Genomic DNA, 17,490 nt, shown 5'->3' on the forward strand with positions numbered 1-17,490 from the left:
AAGATCGATCCCCTAGCCGCCGTGCCACCGCTATCTTTCAATTTTAATGGTTGGGCCTACCAGCCGTTAGACCTGACATTCTGATTTCCTGAGGTGCAAGAATTGGAGGGTCTGAGATGTACCTCTATTCCCGTCGATCATAACTCAAGCCGTCATCATTGTGCGAAGCGGACTGGGTCGCGATGCCTGGCGGGAAGAATGGAGAGGCGCGAGACTGTCCCTCTCCACCAAGCGGTGCTGGGCGATTAACATCGGCGCGGCATCGGTCGACCTCTGCGCCTCGGGGCGCATGGCACTGTTGTTGTACATGGACGGATGAACTTGAGTCGATCCCTCGCTGGTAACGAGGGGATCCGCTGGTCAATCTGTTTGCTCATTAGAATCGAGAGCTCTCATTTCCCGGACATTATGCCAACTCACCGTCGTAGTACTCATCGTCGTCACTCAAGTCAGCCAGCTGCTCAAAGTTGACCTTGTACCGGAGAAGACCGCCGATACCACCGAAACCCTTGACGAACTGGTTGCCCTCGGTGGATCGGTCAGAAACAAACTCAAGAGTGGTACCAAAGTCCTTGTAGTGTTCCGCAATCCATTCCAGGAAGGATTCCTGAGAAACAATTTCCATCTCTTGGCCAGTCTCCTTGTCGAGGAACTTGTCACGGTTGGTCTGCTCCTGTTGCTTGGTGGTGTGAAGGATGACCTCACTGCCGTTGCTGTCTTTGAGAACCCAGCGGGTGATCTCAAGGTTCTCGAAGACGATCAGAGTCTCGACGGCACCGAGCTCGAGAGCCTTGAGGGTGTCCTCAATGCCGTAGCAAACCTTGCCAGTGTCCTGGCTAATCTCCTCAAAGTACTTTCCGATGAGCTTCTTCTCCTGGATGAACTTGACGTTGCCGAGAGTCTCGGAAGACAGCTCGATAGCCTGGTTGAAACCGTTCTCACCACCATAAGAAACGTCAACAACCTTGATAACCTTGGTCGCAAGGCGGCCGTCGAACATGTCGGAGGCGTTGAGGTCGTTCTTGAAATCGGCGGAACCAGCAAGAATGAGACCAGCGACGTTGACCTTGTCGGCAGTGATGAAGTTCTGGACAGCCAACTCGGCAACCTTTCGGACGTAGTTGTGACGCTTCTCCTCTCGCAGACGGGCGAAACGGAGAGCGGACTGACCACCACGACCGTGCTTCTTGGGAAGATCGACAGAGAACTTGTGGACGACCTCACGGGTGTTGCCGCTAAGAGTTCCAAACAGGGCACCGTTACCATCCATGATGATGAAGCCAAACTTCTGATCGGACTCGAGCAGCTCGGCCAGAGCCTCGGTGTGGAACTTGTTGTCGCACAGGTAGAGGGAGGTGTTGATGGGCTTGAAGGGCTCGAAATCGATGTTGACCTTTCGCTCCTTGCCTTCCTGGGTCAGGATTTCACCACAATAGACGACCAGACCGTTCGGGGGCACCTTGTTGTACAGCTTGAGGCGCTGCTGGGTCGAGGTAATGGCGGACAAGACAGACTGTCTGTTGACTCGAGATTTAATGTTGGAGGCGGTACCCTGAGGGGTTGTTAGTGTCGTCATAGGGGAATTTCGAGAGGACTCTGAAGCCGTACGTATTCTTCAGCCAACATCTTGGCTGCTCGAGAGACTTGATCCTTGGGAGCTAAAAGGACACACGAGTTAGTGCGCGTTTTGGGAGGGCTTGTCTCACGAGAACGGCTTACGGATAATGAGGGAAATCATTGAGGTTCCATTTCCTCTGGCGGCTTCAAGACGCTTGATCAGCTTCTTGACCTTCCAGATCTCAATCTATTGAACGATGCTGTCAGTCATTGTCTTTGGGGTTTGTCGATGGCCTAGACGTTAATTTCTCGATCGCGGGGCAACGGACGACACGAGAAAAGAAGAGGGGCATTCGAGGGCTGGGATGAGGATAAGACTCACGTTCTTCTCGGCCTCGTTCGCCTGAGCGTCACTCATTTTGGCGGTTGAACTGTGCTTAGCTCAGACCTTTGTATGTGAGTGGTATTCTTCCAGTAGAGATTTCTCCTCGAGAGTCTGGGAGTCGTGGAACTATTAATTCTGGACTGGACTCTGGAGCCTGAAGATCCCAAAAGTTGGATGTTAGTGCCAGATTTTTTCGTGCAGCGAGCGATGACCTAGTGAGGCACCCACACCCACACACCACAGAGCACACAACCCACTTTCATTTGCTGCTTAATTGGGGCAATGAAGTCAATGCACTTCACACTTCCACTACGTAACTTGGATTTTGCCCTCGGGGACACTACATTTTGAAGTACTTTGGTTGAAATCATTGGTACCCGAGTGGGTCTCTAATACATATATTCACTGCTGACAGCCCAGTCCAGGCTCTCTGAATCATGGACTGTTGCTGCCTGTAGGTATGCCTCGGTTTTGGCAAACGATGGATGTTGAGTGAGTAATTCGGTGTGCTTCAAGACTGACTACCTACCTATTTAACGAGAATATGATGTCAGAGCAGGCTTGGATTCTACGCCTAGGTAGTATGAATAAACAAATGCCATCATATTATGGTGTATTGCCTGCATCATATCTGTATTTCCTTCTGAAGCCTTTCACTTCTTATTCTGTGGACGCCTCGCACGCCTCGAAGAAGGTCAAATATGCCTCCTATGATGAGTACTCCTGCAGTAGCTGGCACCACATACTGATAGAAGAGAAAGCATGCAACAAAATACCCAGCCAAGAGGAAGAGAACAAGGCAGATCGCAGCATAGGTTATTCCTTTGGCGCTTCTAAGAGCAATGTCAAGAAGATCCAAAGTTGAATCGGCAGCATGAAGTAGAGACTGGTGCATGTTAGTTCGTCTACAACACTTGAAAGGAGGCACTGGATATGGAAAAACAAGATCAACTTACCCGTCCCCCCTCTTCTAATTCTATTGTGGTCGTTCTCCTTGGTGTCATCCATCTGGTCATTGAGTCGACTCTTGAGCCAAAGCCAGCAGTGCCTGAGAGGTCTGGTTGACTATGAGATGCAGCAGCCATAGGCAATAATGAGGTCCCATAGGTTTTAGGAGGATTTTGCAACGACACATCCTCTGTGACGCCTGTCATGCTGTTCTGTAAGTTGAACGACTGTACTCGGCTCGAGAGCACATTGTTACTCTCTGATCCTGGGCCGCCCCTCGTAGTATTGTGTAATAAGGCGGGATGTTTTTTTATTTCGATCTCGATCTCAATCCTTCGGAAGTTCTTGATTGCTATAGGATATTTCAGTCAATGTCTCAAATTTCATGTTTTGTGTGACAGACTCACTGCCAACCTCGACTGCTGTCAGAGCAATAACGATCAGAAGAAGCATAGGCATAATCTGCCCAAAGCTCGCGGTCAATAGTGGCTTGACGTCGGCACCTTGATAGAAAACACCAATGACCAGTGTGTACAGGGCAATTGAGAAGGAGAAGATGGCGACCAGCAACTCAAACAGAACTGAGGCAGCCATCTCGGCCACAATAAGCGGTGTCACTATGGTGCAGGTTTCCAAAAACTCAGGACTTTGTTCCAGTATTGCCACCTTCTTTCGATTCCGCTGGCGCTTATCTTTTTCCTCGTGTCCCAAGTACTTCTGAAAGTCTACATTTCTCTGACCCCCCGAATATATCCATCGTAGGATCGTGTTCTTGGAAGTGTTGTTCTCGAGTTCGTATCGTAGAGAGTTGTCCAGTTTGATCGATCGGAAAGCGTTCCAGTAGACAAAGGCCAGCATCACAGCAATTGAGAAGCATCTGACACCCATTGATCCTAGACGAGGTAATACCGGATAGTGAAGGCCGCAGAGAAATAGCCTGTCGCGCGGCTCGGATAGTGTAATGAACTCTAGGATCAGGGTTGCCACGAGGAGTCCCAGGAACAACATCATCAAGCCACCACGCAAGAGAGCTTGCTTTGGATGTTTTCTGAAGTACGACTTCAACACTAACAGCGTGCATAAGTGAACGGTGGATGATAAATAGCCTAGCTGGGCGCCGATATAAAAGGAATAGAGCGATACCTTGCAGACTTGTGCATACATGGCGATGAGATAGCACAGCCCAACGGCCAACATCTGGTCACTCAATGCGAGTAGAAGGGACTGATAGCCAAGATTGCTAGGGGACTCGTTGGCAGGTTTCCTGACCCCGATCCAATAGAGGACCTTCTCATCGACTCGCATATACTGCTGCTTGGGTATGCCGCGTTTGAGAACGGCCATGACGGCCACAATGACCGAGATTGCAGCTGTGATGACAAAGGACAATACAACCTACATAGGATATGTGAGTAATAGAACAGATGTGAATCAAAGTAATGGACTTACACCAATTCCATTCATATCAGCATCCACCACATGCTCAGCTGGAATTTCACATTGAACCCCTCCATTACAGAAGCTCATCTTCAGAGCAAAATACTATCGTCAAGGTTATGAACAGGATTGACTTCATGTCGTCTCAGGTTGAGTGACAATAAAGAAGGGGTTATTTGATTACAGGCTATGATGGGCCTGATGCCGATCATCACTTTTAACCAACCTTCAGCCCTATCCTTGTTTTACACCATGTCCGCATACGTCTATGCTGACAACCTTAAAAGCCACTGGTCTACATGTCACACTGCATCATCTCTTGAGAAGCACGTTTACCTTGTATGATTCCAATTGGTTCAGGTCTCATCTACTGTAATAAAGATTTAACTCATATGATTGCATAAACTCCAGTAACCACCGTTGCACTGATCATGATACTCGTCACTCATACCTAGACCTTCTTGCAACTCTGCCTACCAATCAATTGATGGGCAGGTGTCAAGAGTTCTACATTGGTCGCAGACCTTATAGGGCTAGTTCAAGCCTCACGCTGTTCAGGAAGTCCCTGTCCTGTTACAAGATGCGCTTATATGTGCCTTGGGCATTCCAAGCTTCAGATCATATTACTAGCTTGTAGGAAATAAACTTGGGCCCTGTGAGAGTTGTATAAGTCGCATACCACATACGTCTATGAAGCGGACAGGGACGAGGCGATTCACCTTGCACCTATAGACCAATAGTACTAAAAAGTTATTGATACATGTCAGATTTATTAGTTCAAGTCCCCGCAGATTGTTCCAGAAATTGAATTGGCTTTCTTCTATGTAACCCGGCCCAAGGTAAGCTGTATGTTCAAGGGCTACTAGTTCATTCTTAGCTGTTGCTGTAGCTGTTGCTGTAGCTCAATGATAGGAGCTGTAAGTAATCGATGTCTGATATCCATATTCAGGTCTTGAGCTTCTCATTCAGTCAATGTCATTGGATCTCGGTCATTCCCCACCACCACCTCCACACGCTAGTAGTCTACCGCCCCAGCAGTAACGTTCCGCAGCTCGGCCATCCATGCGACGTCAATCACTACCTACCTTACCTCCACTATCTGTGCACTGACCTTACGGTACCTTTAGCAATCAACACCACTCTCATCAACAAGGTATCTGCTATCTGCTCGGCGACAACAATCCGGGACATCTTGAAAACACCAGACTCGCACCATAATTCCAGCCGGGACTACGCACACCAAATATGGACTCGGCTCCCACAGAGCTTGCCGCCACTATCCAGGCTGCAAGCATCGAACACCATCCAGATCCTGCTCTTGATACCAACCCGCCCACAGCAGCCGAGAGAAGACAACCTGTGACCCTAGAGCACGTCAAGCACGAGCACGACGATGGAATCGACGAGGAGGAGGATGAAGAAGAGGACATCCCCTACAGCGTTCTCCGACCGGCGCCCAGACATTCCCACCTACCTCCTCTGCCAGATCTGCGCTTCGAGCAGAGCTATCTTCGAAGTATCTCCAAGGCGGATACATGGTGGAAGGTGGCGTTGATCACAACGAGGGATCAGGCATGTATATGTAGAGTATCAAAGCTTCTGGTTGCTAACACGGTGCCAGATCATCATGCCCTTGACCCAGGGCTTAGTGTACAACCTCTTCCTCTGTGGCTGGCAACATTGGAACAGAAATGCTCGATTGCACGGCAACACATTAGGTGCGCGAGTAAGACGCTGGTGGTGGGGAGTCAACAATTGTAGGTCATTGAACACACGGTCATGCTTCATTCAAGCTAACTTGTTATGCTAGGGAAGATACCTACCCATCCTAAGAGAGGTTGACGAGATCGGGAGTTGAAAAGACTACACACAATACTCAGGAGGCCGATCGCATTGCCATGTATGATTTACTAAGCTAAAAATGACGACAAATCATTGTGTAACGTCTGAGAAGCCAGTCCGGAGCGCCTATCAAAGCGTTTCACCCAGTATGGGCTTCTGCCACTTCGAAGCCCTGAACATGAACTTCTTAGTCGGTAGGTGGGTTGACAAAGTCTCTACATAACTACTGTCTTCTGGTTCTGAGAGTCTGTCCCTTGACCATTGACTATACCACACATCGCTTGTTTCTTCGCTCCTGAATGCACCACTCTCAGTGACATCTGCCTTCATGAAAGAATTAGATAGCAATACGGTCGTATATAGCTTGACATTGGTATAATAACTAATATGCCTCGCTATGCTGACATACTTGCCCATCTCAACCCCTCGCTGGGTCAAGATACTGTTGTCCGTTGGGCTTCCCTTTAAACCTCTAAAGAACCCTGTTCATGGGCACGCAAGTTCGATGCCATCAACACCGTGCTTCTTCTAATACTGCATTTCCGTTCCGCCATATCGCTAACCTTCTGCGTCGCTGGCTTTTTGCCATATAAACCCTTAGCTCCCCAACTCCAACAAAAACGTATAGTGTCAAATGACCAGCCCCTACTCGTGATTTGCCCCAACATCGAGAGGGCGGGGAACAGGTTGCGCATGCGTCTTTTCTGGGCTCCCTCTAAAAGCCAGAGACGTCGCATGTAGGGCAGCTGGGCTTGCGTTGTTGCGTTCAGCAAAGTTAGTGTTTGGAGTGGGAGATTCCTGGGCTGCAGCCTGTGCTTCCTTGCTGGATGTCGCTTCTGGAGCGTCTTGCATCTCAACAAGGGGCGATTCTCCCAATCGATGCTCCTCGCCTGTCTTATCAGAGCTTGGCGTTGGCAGTTTGTTTCCGACTTGCGAGTTGGGTCCTAGGACGTTCCGCAACTTTGGTGGTGTTACTGAAAGCTTTACAACCAGACTTCGGTTTTTCTCTTCCAGGTCATCGTCCATCATAGCTTCATCTTCGTCGAAGTCGTCTTCGTCTTCTGATTCCTCAGGCACATGCTCATCAACATCTTCCTCGTCATCTCCGAAATCGGCCTCGCTCTCGTCGTCAGAATCATCAGAGGCGTTATGCAGGGGCCCCTTGTTGTTCTCGGCCCAGCCGGTTGTGCCGTGGTTCACTGCTGCCGATCGGCGAGGCCGTCCCGTTGGACCAACGGATTGCTCTCTATCAACTTCAGACGTGTCTCCCTGTACACTGCCTGGAGCACTGCTTCCAGTTGTGGGGTTCAGCCGTGTTGGTGCCTTGATCTGTCGACCACTAGCAGTGGTGACCGGACCAGTCTCTGCGGGTGTGTGAGTTCCAGTGTTGCGAGTAGATCGTCGAGTTGTCGAGTCGGTAGTGAAGATGTCTTCATCGTCGGAGTATGTATACTTCATCTTCTTGCCCCGAGTTCGACCCTCATAAAGAGAAAACCCAGGCTCCGGTCTCTTGAACTGTTCCTTGCGCGCCTGGCGGTAATCACGGCGCTTACGTTTCTATAAAGCGTCAGTACTGTAGTCGAGTTGAGAGCTGTGGCATAACCCATTCTTGGTGCCAGAGCCAGGTCTCTATAACTAACATCTTCGCCGGCTTCGAATCGGGGAACCGCAGAGAACATTTTCTGAGCTAGCTTTGTAGCCTTTGGTCCGCCATCCTTAACCTGGAGCTTCTCAGCAAGAGCCTTGAGCTCTTCGATGGTACCCGCAACGCTCCACCATGTTCTGTTGGTCCCAGCAGGATTGCTCTCTCTGTAAACGCGGAAAGCAGTGTCGTCTTGCCCTTCAATCAGAAAATAGCGGCGCTTGTCTCCATCTGATCCCCAAGGCTGTACCGATCTAGGCTGGTTCGTATCATCTTCGTGGCGGTTTTGCTTGTATGATTGATTGATAAGTCCTTTGACGGTGTCGGAGGACGAAAGAGTCCAAAGAATTAGATACCGCAGGAGTGTAAGCTTTATCAATGTTAGCACCAGGGACAGTCTCGAGGGTTGGTTTGCTAATACGCACTCGTTGCGTAGGGTTCATCGAGGCGAACGTTGCGCCTCCAGACAAAGGGCTCTTGTCCTCCCAAGCAGGCGCCCATTGGTTCTTGTGAGTACTGACAGCATCCTCTAAAGCGCGACCGTAATGGCCAGGCCTAATTGTTGATTAGCGCATCATTTCTTGCGACATAGGCTCCTGCCATACTTGACATCTTGCTTGCGATTTAATAGTAACCCCAGCAACGCGCAAAGGAAATGTTCTGCTCGATCGCCAGGAATGGGCTCGACAATATCACGTTCGAGTTCTTGTGGGCCAAAATGGGCAAGCGATTTAGGAAATGCGTCGTTGAATCGGCTTCTGAACATCACAATGAACTGTAGCTGTTAGCTTGTACTCTTGAAGTCCAATGCGCGACTGTAGCGCGTCGCAACAGCTCCGACACGCGCTGAACGGCAAGATAGAAAATTGTGAAAAGGAGATAGGCACAGCAGTAGGACACATACTGCGATGTCTGGATTATCTGCCAATACATATTCATGAGGGGGCGACGGTGAGCGTTTTCGTGGTGGCGGCGAAGCCTCCTTGGCTGGTTTGTCTGTAGCCTTGGAGAAGTATTTCTGGATACCCTTTTTGGGTTTGGCGACTGGCTCTTGGACTGGCTCGTCCAACTCAATATCAGAAGGCGCAGGTGACAACGAAGAGAGCGAAGAGAGGTCGGAGGAGTCGTCTTCGGCCGACATTTTTTGTGTGGTTTGTTGATGTGAGGTTGACATGGAGATGGAGATGAGTGTGGGGAGAAGGAGGAACGACGTAACTTGGGCTCTGACACAGAACAAGCACACACTAGCCTGGTTGAAGAGCCGCAGATTAGGCTGGTGAATCCTGATAGGCTAGGCAAATATCAATTGACTATCTAAACAATCAAGCTCGCAATAGAAACAATGTAAAAAACATCCTTTGTTGTCCCCCCAGCCGAGAGCTCTCTGCAACCAGGCTGTTGCACCCTTGTGACAGCGACCGCCTCTTGCGCCCTCCCCATACGGAGCTTCTGGGGCACGATCTGGACCAAGATCTCTGTTTCAATGTCATTATGAGATTATTCCAACAAATGTGGTGTTTGGTAGTATACCACCAGTACACAACTCTCATCCCTTCCCTCTGCGGTTTAGTTTCCGCATAAGTAGATTGACTCTCGCGTTGGGCCAAGACGAACTGGAGCGTCTTCACTTCTTCGTCATCTTGGCCAAGTTTGGCCGTATGATCTTCAAATAAACACCCTGGCCGAACTTCGGCACCCAATCAACCCCTGATGTTCTTTCTCCTCGAGCAGTGCCAGTTGCCGCATTGCCAAAAACTTTTCTGGTATGGGTCGCCGGAGCCATATCCGAAGAATGAGTCGCATAGTCGTGAGTGTGAAAACCAAATATTGAGAATCGGCATCGTGTGCTCTTACCGCCATGTAGCATTAGATAGCGCAATTTCCCGCCACACTCAAGGTCTGTCTCAAAGACGAAGAGCTATCCGTCAGAACGGGCCAAGAATGAACATGTCCCACTAGAAACATATCGCAGAAGTTGTCGCGAAGTCCAAAGACGTAACACAGAGGGCATCCACCTAGGAATATTCCACTTTGAACGCCCCGTCCTCCCCTTGTCGCTCATCATGGATCAACCGCTTGGTCGACTTCAATCACCTCAACATCAAAGTGTATCGCCCCGCTTAGCATCCCGCAACGCAACATAAAAGCCCACGCGTGGTATATACGCAAACAGCAGGAAACGCAAGATTGATAACAGGCCATTCAGAACGGCATCAACGATACCGACGAACAGCATATGTGGTGAAAGCGACGTGGTGTAATCTAGCACTCTTGAGCAGACGAGATATTGCTGAGAATCAAGCATGCACCAGATCATGATTGCGCTGTCGTGGTGATGATCGCTGGTGATGACCTCAGCTCAGTTTGAGCGATGTCGAGAGGCGAAAGGTCGATTGGTTAAGCACGCGTCGCGCTAACATCCAATGACAGAGACTGGATAATTTATGGGATCTGAGTACCTAGGTACACTGAGGTATCCCTGCCCGTTCTACCTTAGGTATTGACCAGGGAGACCCCACATTCGAATTGGAACTGAAAATTGGAAAGAGCGATCGAGCCCTACCACGTGACTGGATCCACCGTAAACTGAGAAAGAACGACGCACAAAATTAGTAGCGCGAGCGTTTCTAACAACACACCAAGCGGCCATCGCCAGGTAAATATCCCCTCCCCTTCCTTTCTTCCTCGCCCACGATCTTTCATACTAACCCGCAGCTTCACAGACTACCCTTTCCTTTTCACACCGTGAAGAAGAGCCGCCATGGGTAGAGTTATTCGCAACCAGCGTAAGGGTCGTGGATCCATCTTCAGTCAGTACCGAACGAGCCTCTCCACGATATCGAAAAACATCAAAATACTGACGCCTATTAGCGGCCAACACGCGCCTGAACAAGGCTCCTGCTAAGTTCCGCAACCTCGACTATGCCGAGCGCCATGGCTACCTTCGAGGTGTAGTCCGAGAGATCGTCCACGATGCTGGCAAGTTTCCCGAACGATGAGCTTCCCGAGAATTTTTTTTGACGGAAATTGCACAATTCTGTACAAATGCAATGATGGAGGAACGACAACTAACGATGATTGTCTGCGCAGGTCGTGGTGCCCCTCTCGCCAAGGTCGTCTTCCGCCACCCCTACCGATTCAAGCAGGTCACCGAGACCTTCATCGCCAACGAGGGCATGTACACTGGCCAGTTCATCTACGCTGGAAAGAAGGCTGCTCTCACCGTTGGCAACGTCCTTCCCCTCGGTGAGATGCCTGAGGGTACCGTCGTCTCCAACGTCGAGGAGAAGATCGGTGACCGTGGCACTCTCGGCCGCACTTCCGGCAACTACATCACCATTGTCGGCCACAACCCTGATGAGGGCAAGACCCGCATCAAGCTTCCCTCCGGTGCCAAGAAGGTCGTCCACTCCGGCTCCCGAGGAATGATCGGTATCGTCGCTGGCGGTGGCCGAACTGACAAGCCTCTCCTCAGTATGTTTTCTCGGAGGATAACGAAATGAGGCATTGGATTACTGACACGTCTCGCAGAGGCTTCTCGTGCCAAGCACAAGTTCGCTGTCAAGCGCAACAGCTGGCCCAAGACTCGTGGTGTTGCCATGAACCCCGTCGACCATCCTCACGGTGGTGTACGTATTCTCAGAATTTATGTGATGAAGACAGAAGAGCTGACAATGGACACAGGGTAACCATCAACATATTGGTAAGGCTTCTACCATCTCCCGATACGCCGCCCAGGGTCAAAAGGCCGGTCTTATTGCCGCCAGAAGGACGGGTCTCCTCCGTGGTACCCAGAAGACAAAGGAGTAAAGTGGTGGCTGGGTTCATGGTCTCATTGGGATGGTGTTTACTGGCTTGCTTGCATCTATTGAAGGTACTGCCAAGAGCAGATGGCTGGTAGCTCCGAGGGCAAGTACTATGGCATTTGGCGCAAAAAAATCTGAAGGCCGTTTCTCTGTGAAAGATGTGAGCGAAGAAGTGAGATACCACGAATACCAAAAAAAGGCTTCCATGAGAGAAGAAGCATGCTTGGTTAAAATAATGTCCATTCAGCGATTGTGTCCAATCACGCACACCACGCTTTTTTATTATGCTAGTGATATATGCTCAGCTTCTTGTCATCAATTAGATTGCTCATCGGAATGCTTTGTAGCCTTTAGAAGAACAATTCTTCCGAATTACCTAGTAAGGGGGTTAATTGATGATTATCGCATGGGGTTCTTTTGGTAATCAAGGTATCGGCGAGGTCACCGGATCATGAATGCGGATTGTGATGAGGTAACCAGATCTGGATCGTATGATGGCTGATTGAATTCATTTATATTCAGCAGAGAGCTCTGGTCGTCCGTCGATCATAAACTTGTAACTTTGACCATAGAAACTCTCATCATTTAAACCTGTCGGCCTCGAAGCTACTATTCGGGCACGTAATCAACATAAAAATGTTGGCGAGACCATCTTCTTCGACTCTCCGACTTGAACTTCCTTCCCTCCTTCCCAGCTGCCGCCGCACATGTACTCGCAACTTCTCCAGCTTCGCTCCTTTTCGGTTGCCGAAAGACCACGCCCCACGTTTTTACCCCACCAAGACCAAGACGTTTGACCCCTCTATTCACCTCAAACTCTTCCCCTCCGAAGCTTCATCTACTTTTTTATCCTCATCTATATCACATCGTTTCTCTTTCCAAGCAAGACATTTAAGCACCATGTCTGCCGTTAAGGAATACTCTCTTCTCTGTCTCGAGAACCCTCTCCTCGGTGAGTTGCTTTTCAATTGCACTTGCAGGAGAAATAACTCTCAATGCCCCTCCATTGCAATCAGATACTTTACCCGCTTACCTCGATTTGCTCCATTTTGAACATTTTCTGACAGGCGCTTTTTGTTCTATACAGACATCCAGGCCAAGGGTGACCAGGCCCTTCTTGACAAGTATGGTCTCAAGCCTAACGACGCCATCCTCGCAGAGGAGAAGCATCTCCCTCTCTACGAAGACCTCCTAAACAACTACGATGCCAAGCTGATTGCTGGAGGCGCTGCACAAAACAGTGCTCGAGGTGCTCAGTACATCCTCCCTCCTAACAGTGTCGTCTACCTTGGTGGCGCTGGTGATGACAAGTATGCTGCTATCCTTCACGATGCTGTCAAGGCCGCTGGTCTCCGTGTTGAATACCGCGTCGACCCCAAGGAGAAGACTGGCCGATGTGGTGCTATCATCACCGGCCACAACCGAAGCCTGTGCACAGATCTTGGCGCTGCTAACCACTACGACCTCGATCACTTAAAGAAGCCTGAGATCTGGAAGCTCGTTGAGAACGCTGAGGTCTACTACGTCGGTGGTTTCCACTTCACTGGTACGAGCCCGGTCACAAACATCGCAAACACTATGATAATGCTAACCCATGTTAGTCTGCCCTCCTGCCATTATGGAGCTCGCTAAGCAGGCTGCTGAGCACAACAAGCCTTTTGTTCTCTCCCTGTCTGCTCCTTTCATCCCTCAATTCTTCAAGGAGGTTGTCGATGCCAGCGCCCCTTACTGGGACTACATCATCGGCAACGAGACCGAGGCCGCCGCCTACGCCGAGTCCCACGGCCTCCCTAGCAAGGAGCCCAGGGATGTTGTCAAGCACCTCGCCAACCTTCCCAAGGAGAATACCAAGAGAAAGCGAATTGCCATTGTCACTCAGGGTACCGACCCTACTCTGGTTGCTATCCAGGGTGAGGACGATATTAAGGAGTTCCCCGTTCACGCTATCGAGAAGGAGAAGATCAACGACACCAACGGTGCTGGTGACGCCTTTGCTGGTGGTCTCCTGGCTGGTATCCTCCAGAACAAGCCCCTCGAAACCAGCATTGACATGGGCCAGTGGCTCGCTCGTTTGAGCATCCAGGAGCTTGGACCTTCGTAAGTTCACCCGCATGCACCATTCTTGCCAAGTTGTGTTCCCAAAATTTATTGCTTCATTCCTCTACCTATCTTTCCTATCAACAGCATAGCTCCTTGACTAGGGCACCAATCCCAGTAACATGATAACAAACTTCAACTAACTCTCGTGCAGATACCCCTTCCCCAAGCAAACCTACCAGGCTGCTTAAATCTATTAACAACTCATCTTGCACATCCTTCTTGGATAATTGAATGTGGTTCGGCGTTGCTGGGGAAAAGGGAAACGGTTTCAACAACGGCGTTTGCATCCAAAGGGAGAATATACCCCAAACTGAGGGCTCCCAAGCGCATTGAGCGGCATGGTATCCTCCACGATATCGAGTATTTGGCAAGCACATTATCTGAGTGAATATAAAATGAATGACTTCTTGCTTTAAAACCCAAGATCTTGCACCGACGAATGGTGTCTATACCATCAGACTGGATGAATACCGACTAAGCTTGACCCGGTTGGCGAGCAAACTCATCAGCTGTCGCACGAGGTCCGAAGACATGGAGCAGCTGAGGTAGGCCAGCGTACTGCACCTGTAAAACTGATCCATTATGCCGTCAACATCTTCGAAAGCTGACCGATTCCAAAAGACCAGTACTCCATGCTGGGACATGTGCAGGTGCTTTATAGCGAATCGTCGGCTATGCAATCAATCATGTTCCGTCCCGAGTGGTCTAGACCAGGAACGAGGCGTTTTTGAAAGCGCAAGAGTCGACGAAAAACTGGGCAGATTGGAATATCCCAATTTCCACGGCGGTGTACTAAAGCACAAAAGAACAACCTACGCTTCTACTTATTGCCATAAAAGGCAGCCTGCAGGATGGCAGCATCATAACTGGATGTCGTTTCATCCATCTGGAAACGTCGGCCTGACGAGGATGATGCAGGATCCCGGATGTGATTGCGATCGTAGCGGCTCGTGTCCATATAGCCAACTCCAGTCGGCATGCCGAAAGTAGCCCCGTTAGCAGGTGTGCCTTGATACAAACTGCTTGGGTGTGAAAACGCAGACAAAGAGGAAGACGTAGCGTAGCCGTTCGGGGCTTGGTGATGACCATAGGATTGAGGTGCTGTCTCGATGGACGTGCGGTTGTGATTTTGGCCCCATTGGCTGGACAACGAAGTACGAGGGGCGCTAGAGCTACCGAAAGTTTGAAGCAAGTTGTTGCGATGGGCCTCTTCGGCAGCTGAGCTAACACGAGGGCTGGCCATCATGCCACTGCCAGCTCGGGGAGTCGGCATGGTTGGTAGCTGAGGAGTAGAATTGGTGAAAGGGTCCTCAAATGCGCTGATGGTTCGTGACGTTTTCCTTGTAGAAAAGTTGGGACTAATGGGAGCTTCGAAAGCATCCTTGTATGAGACCGAGGCATCGCTACCCTTATGGGGTGTCGGGGTGTATACCCAGTCCCAGGGAAGAGGTTCAAACTTGCCAGAGGGCATGGAGCCTGTGGTAGGGCTGGGGTCAGCCTGAAGCATCCCAAAGACCTCGTTCGCAGTTGTGCTATGCATTCCGTATGATGTCTCATCAGTGGAGCGGGGACCAGATTGTGCCTGTTCAGGGGTAGGGGGCCTTAGGAAAGGAGCAAGCATGTTGATAACGGTGTTATCAGCATCGTCAGGTACGGACTGCTCATGGGGAGGCTGTGTCTCGATAGAGGTAACGAAAGACCTCCTCGCGTCCACCTTGGACGCAAGTCGGTTCCCTGTTTGTGGGTTGTCCGAAACGGTGCGATGTCGACTTGCGGTCCTGGTGTTGCTCTGAGATTCCCGCACAGGAGAACTCACAATAGACATCGGCTGGGAAGTATCTTCGTTCGCGGTAGGCTTTTCCTTGTACTCAAAAGCAAGGCCTTTCTCGGAGACATGGGCGGCAAGAGGGCACAAGTCGTCCTCAGCCAGGAAGTAGGCGCATCGCAGTATGTCCAAGATTCTTGCCAGTGTCTCCTGGAAAGTGCCAAGTCGTCTCTCTTGGGATGGCAGTCTTGGCTTCAAGCCACCGCTCTCAGAAAAGTAGGATCGGCAAGCTTGCGGAACCTGGTCCGGGGCAAGGGGAAGCAGCCCTTGGGTCTGGACATCCTCCGCGAGAAGATATGGGCATGAGGCCAGGTTTTCCTGGGTATATGTCTCGTTGCACAGTAATGAGAGGACCTTTGAAATGGCCTTCATCATATCTGGCAGTACGGTGCCAAGAGCTTTACCAGCCGCGAATATTTCCTGGCGACGTGCAGCCAGCCACATGCCGTATATACGAAGCAGAGGTAGAAGCGCCTCGATCACGGGGGATGATTTGGCTGTTGCTGGGTCCTCGGAAGCAGGGTTCTCGCGGCCGACAATATTGGTGAGCTCAGAGATGAGTGCCGAGCAAAACGCAAGAATGAATTGAGCGTTGATGCGCAAAGTATGGTGACAAAAACGTGAAGCTGCCTGTGTCTGTGCCTCTATTTTGTATTAGAAATAACAATAAGCATTATATGACTAGCAGACCTACCGGTATATTTCTGAGTAGCGATGAAGTAGCTCGACATGTTGATCAGGGACATCCTGAACAGAACCTCGGAATAGTCAGGGTTCTTGGAAGCCATATCAAGCCGATGGAGGACTTCCCTTTCAAGTTCCCTGCTGCCTGCCATGGTCTCATCCCTATAGTAGGAAGCATGAAGCTTAGTAAACCAGGTGACGAATGCATCGCTTGGTCCACGTGCTTGCTTCTTAGGCGGATTCTTATCCGGCTGGAAATAGCTCTTGAACTTGGACTCAAGATTCTGCTTCACGTTGGGATGAGGATCGGCAGTTGCGATGCTCCGGTAAAAGTAGTAAAGGATATCTAAATCTTTGCCTTCCTCGAGGCTTATCATGCCCATCTGGTGGAACGGGAAACCGGAATCGGGTTTCAGATCGTGAGCAAGACTGTAATAGGCCAGTGCAATCTTATAGCTCGATTTCTTCAGGCCTGACTGAACCTGATAACGCGCCAGGTCGCCGAGACAAATGAGAGTGAAGTGGCATGAATTGATGACCAGTGGATAGATCGAATCGGGAACGGGACTGATGACATCGCTACTGGGGGATCCGTCCACCTCGACGCCTTGAGCAATGCGCTTCAATTCAGGGATGTCGTATCGTGCAGAGAGGCGCTGGACATATCCCTTGTAGAACTCCTGAGCAACATGTAGAAAGCCCAGATACTTGTCCCCAAACTTCCGTCGCTCCACATTGCGCTTGTCACCCTTCTGCTTTGGAGTGGTTTGTTTCTCTCCCTTGTTCTTGTCCTTGTCGCCATTGCGCTTTTCGTTGGCCGTCTTGTCAGTCTTTTGCTTGTCCGAATTTTGCGCCAGGTGTCGGAGGCGAACCAGGGCTTTTCGATATTCGTTGTTGATACTAGTATGCACCAACCACATAGTTTGGTCGGTACGCTCGGCGACAGCATACTCAAAGTCGAGATAGATGGTCTGCACACAGGCAAGGCGGAATCTATTTTGTGGGGTTATATGAATTAGCTTCATGAGCGCAGCAAGCCGCATGCGATCTTCCTCACTTATCCAGAACCGTATCCATCGCCTCGAACTGGGAGATGTCAACACCAGAGTTATTATCTTTTGGAAGCTTTTCCATGTGTTTTGTCAGTTGCTTTCGCAGTTTGACTGCCGAGCTAGAAGATGTCAGCTCCTGAGTGTTTACTGGGTATGAGCAAGGAATCAGTATGTGGTGTTTGCGCAAGCCGATCAAATCATGGTGTTTTCAT

At 50.1% G+C, this 17,490-nt stretch overlaps 7 protein-coding genes across 7 annotated transcripts; 3 read left to right on the forward strand and 4 right to left on the reverse strand.

Moving 5' to 3' along the window:
- Nucleotides 1-144: 144 nt before the first annotated feature.
- On the reverse strand, nucleotides 145-2,149 carry FOBCDRAFT_258439 (uncharacterized protein; the record flags this gene model as incomplete). Its single annotated transcript, XM_059611225.1, has 5 exons — nucleotides 1,940-2,149; nucleotides 1,720-1,804; nucleotides 1,609-1,658; nucleotides 421-1,552; nucleotides 145-356 (listed from the first exon to the last, which is right to left on the reverse strand). Exons 1-5 carry the CDS (start codon nucleotides 1,973-1,975, stop codon nucleotides 145-147), a joined length of 1,515 nt encoding a protein of 504 aa, XP_059466947.1. The 5' UTR covers nucleotides 1,976-2,149.
- Nucleotides 2,150-2,254: 105 nt separating this feature from the next.
- Nucleotides 2,255-4,417, reverse strand: FOBCDRAFT_317019 (uncharacterized protein; the record flags this gene model as incomplete). Its single annotated transcript, XM_031176408.3, has 4 exons — nucleotides 2,255-2,828; nucleotides 2,899-3,242; nucleotides 3,298-4,285; nucleotides 4,340-4,417. The coding sequence occupies 4 exons, from the start codon at nucleotides 4,415-4,417 to the stop codon at nucleotides 2,568-2,570; spliced, it is 1,671 nt and encodes a 556-aa protein (XP_031047541.2). The 3' UTR covers nucleotides 2,255-2,567.
- Nucleotides 4,418-5,400: 983 nt separating this feature from the next.
- On the forward strand, nucleotides 5,401-6,229 carry FOBCDRAFT_22697 (uncharacterized protein). Its single transcript, XM_059609726.1, has 2 exons — nucleotides 5,401-6,084; nucleotides 6,138-6,229. The coding sequence occupies exons 1-2, from the start codon at nucleotides 5,573-5,575 to the stop codon at nucleotides 6,157-6,159; spliced, it is 534 nt and encodes a 177-aa protein (XP_059464444.1). The 5' UTR covers nucleotides 5,401-5,572; the 3' UTR covers nucleotides 6,160-6,229.
- A 290-nt stretch (nucleotides 6,230-6,519) lies between these two features.
- Nucleotides 6,520-9,088, reverse strand: FOBCDRAFT_218039 (uncharacterized protein). The gene is made up of 5 exons (XM_059609496.1): nucleotides 8,716-9,088; nucleotides 8,417-8,586; nucleotides 8,237-8,366; nucleotides 7,810-8,181; nucleotides 6,520-7,726 (listed from the first exon to the last, which is right to left on the reverse strand). Exons 1-5 carry the CDS (start codon nucleotides 8,983-8,985, stop codon nucleotides 6,815-6,817), a joined length of 1,854 nt encoding a protein of 617 aa, XP_059464445.1. The 5' UTR covers nucleotides 8,986-9,088; the 3' UTR covers nucleotides 6,520-6,814.
- A 1,351-nt stretch (nucleotides 9,089-10,439) lies between these two features.
- On the forward strand, nucleotides 10,440-11,923 carry FOBCDRAFT_22708 (translation protein SH3-like domain-containing protein). Its single transcript, XM_031176417.3, has 6 exons — nucleotides 10,440-10,467; nucleotides 10,535-10,621; nucleotides 10,683-10,790; nucleotides 10,902-11,285; nucleotides 11,343-11,440; nucleotides 11,496-11,923. The coding sequence occupies exons 2-6, from the start codon at nucleotides 10,573-10,575 to the stop codon at nucleotides 11,619-11,621; spliced, it is 765 nt and encodes a 254-aa protein (XP_031047550.3). The 5' UTR covers nucleotides 10,440-10,467; nucleotides 10,535-10,572; the 3' UTR covers nucleotides 11,622-11,923.
- Nucleotides 11,924-12,186: 263 nt separating this feature from the next.
- On the forward strand, nucleotides 12,187-14,034 carry FOBCDRAFT_22722 (Ribokinase-like protein). Its single transcript, XM_031176418.3, has 4 exons — nucleotides 12,187-12,569; nucleotides 12,705-13,163; nucleotides 13,219-13,714; nucleotides 13,869-14,034. The coding sequence occupies exons 1-4, from the start codon at nucleotides 12,254-12,256 to the stop codon at nucleotides 13,903-13,905; spliced, it is 1,308 nt and encodes a 435-aa protein (XP_031047551.3). The 5' UTR covers nucleotides 12,187-12,253; the 3' UTR covers nucleotides 13,906-14,034.
- A 415-nt stretch (nucleotides 14,035-14,449) lies between these two features.
- Nucleotides 14,450-17,358, reverse strand: FOBCDRAFT_22727 (uncharacterized protein). The gene is made up of 2 exons (XM_059609738.1): nucleotides 16,237-17,358; nucleotides 14,450-16,186 (listed from the first exon to the last, which is right to left on the reverse strand). Exons 1-2 carry the CDS (start codon nucleotides 17,267-17,269, stop codon nucleotides 14,538-14,540), a joined length of 2,682 nt encoding a protein of 893 aa, XP_059464446.1. The 5' UTR covers nucleotides 17,270-17,358; the 3' UTR covers nucleotides 14,450-14,537.
- Nucleotides 17,359-17,490: the final 132 nt, after the last annotated feature.

Source organism: Fusarium oxysporum, chromosome III (assembly GCF_013085055.1).
Source record: "Fusarium oxysporum Fo47 chromosome III, complete sequence".
NCBI lineage: Eukaryota > Fungi > Ascomycota > Sordariomycetes > Hypocreales > Nectriaceae > Fusarium > Fusarium oxysporum.

Excerpts from the sequence above, each read along its gene's own strand:
- FOBCDRAFT_22697 (XM_059609726.1), top strand. The coding sequence starts at position 5,573 with ATGGACTCGGCTCCCACAGAGCTTGCCGCCACTATCCAGGCTGCAAGC. Across the intron at positions 6,085-6,137 it reads GTGGTGGGGAGTCAACAATT|GGAAGATACCTACCCATCCT; the intron begins GTAGGTCATTGA and ends TTGTTATGCTAG.
- FOBCDRAFT_218039 (XM_059609496.1), bottom strand. The coding sequence starts at position 8,985 with ATGTCAACCTCACATCAACAAACCACACAAAAAATGTCGGCCGAAGAC. Across the intron at positions 8,182-8,236 it reads CGATGAACCCTACGCAACGA|CTTACACTCCTGCGGTATCT; the intron begins GTGCGTATTAGC and ends ACATTGATAAAG. Across the intron at positions 7,727-7,809 it reads GATTCGAAGCCGGCGAAGAT|AAACGTAAGCGCCGTGATTA; the intron begins GTTAGTTATAGA and ends GACGCTTTATAG.
- FOBCDRAFT_22708 (XM_031176417.3), top strand. The coding sequence starts at position 10,573 with ATGGGTAGAGTTATTCGCAACCAGCGTAAGGGTCGTGGATCCATCTTC. Across the intron at positions 10,791-10,901 it reads AGAGATCGTCCACGATGCTG|GTCGTGGTGCCCCTCTCGCC; the intron begins GCAAGTTTCCCG and ends TTGTCTGCGCAG. Across the intron at positions 11,286-11,342 it reads AACTGACAAGCCTCTCCTCA|AGGCTTCTCGTGCCAAGCAC; the intron begins GTATGTTTTCTC and ends CACGTCTCGCAG.
- FOBCDRAFT_22722 (XM_031176418.3), top strand. The coding sequence starts at position 12,254 with ATGTTGGCGAGACCATCTTCTTCGACTCTCCGACTTGAACTTCCTTCC. Across the intron at positions 12,570-12,704 it reads TCTCGAGAACCCTCTCCTCG|ACATCCAGGCCAAGGGTGAC; the intron begins GTGAGTTGCTTT and ends TGTTCTATACAG. Across the intron at positions 13,715-13,868 it reads ATCCAGGAGCTTGGACCTTC|ATACCCCTTCCCCAAGCAAA; the intron begins GTAAGTTCACCC and ends ACTCTCGTGCAG.
- FOBCDRAFT_22727 (XM_059609738.1), bottom strand. The coding sequence starts at position 17,269 with ATGCGGCTTGCTGCGCTCATGAAGCTAATTCATATAACCCCACAAAAT. Across the intron at positions 16,187-16,236 it reads CGCTACTCAGAAATATACCG|AGGCACAGACACAGGCAGCT; the intron begins GTAGGTCTGCTA and ends AATACAAAATAG.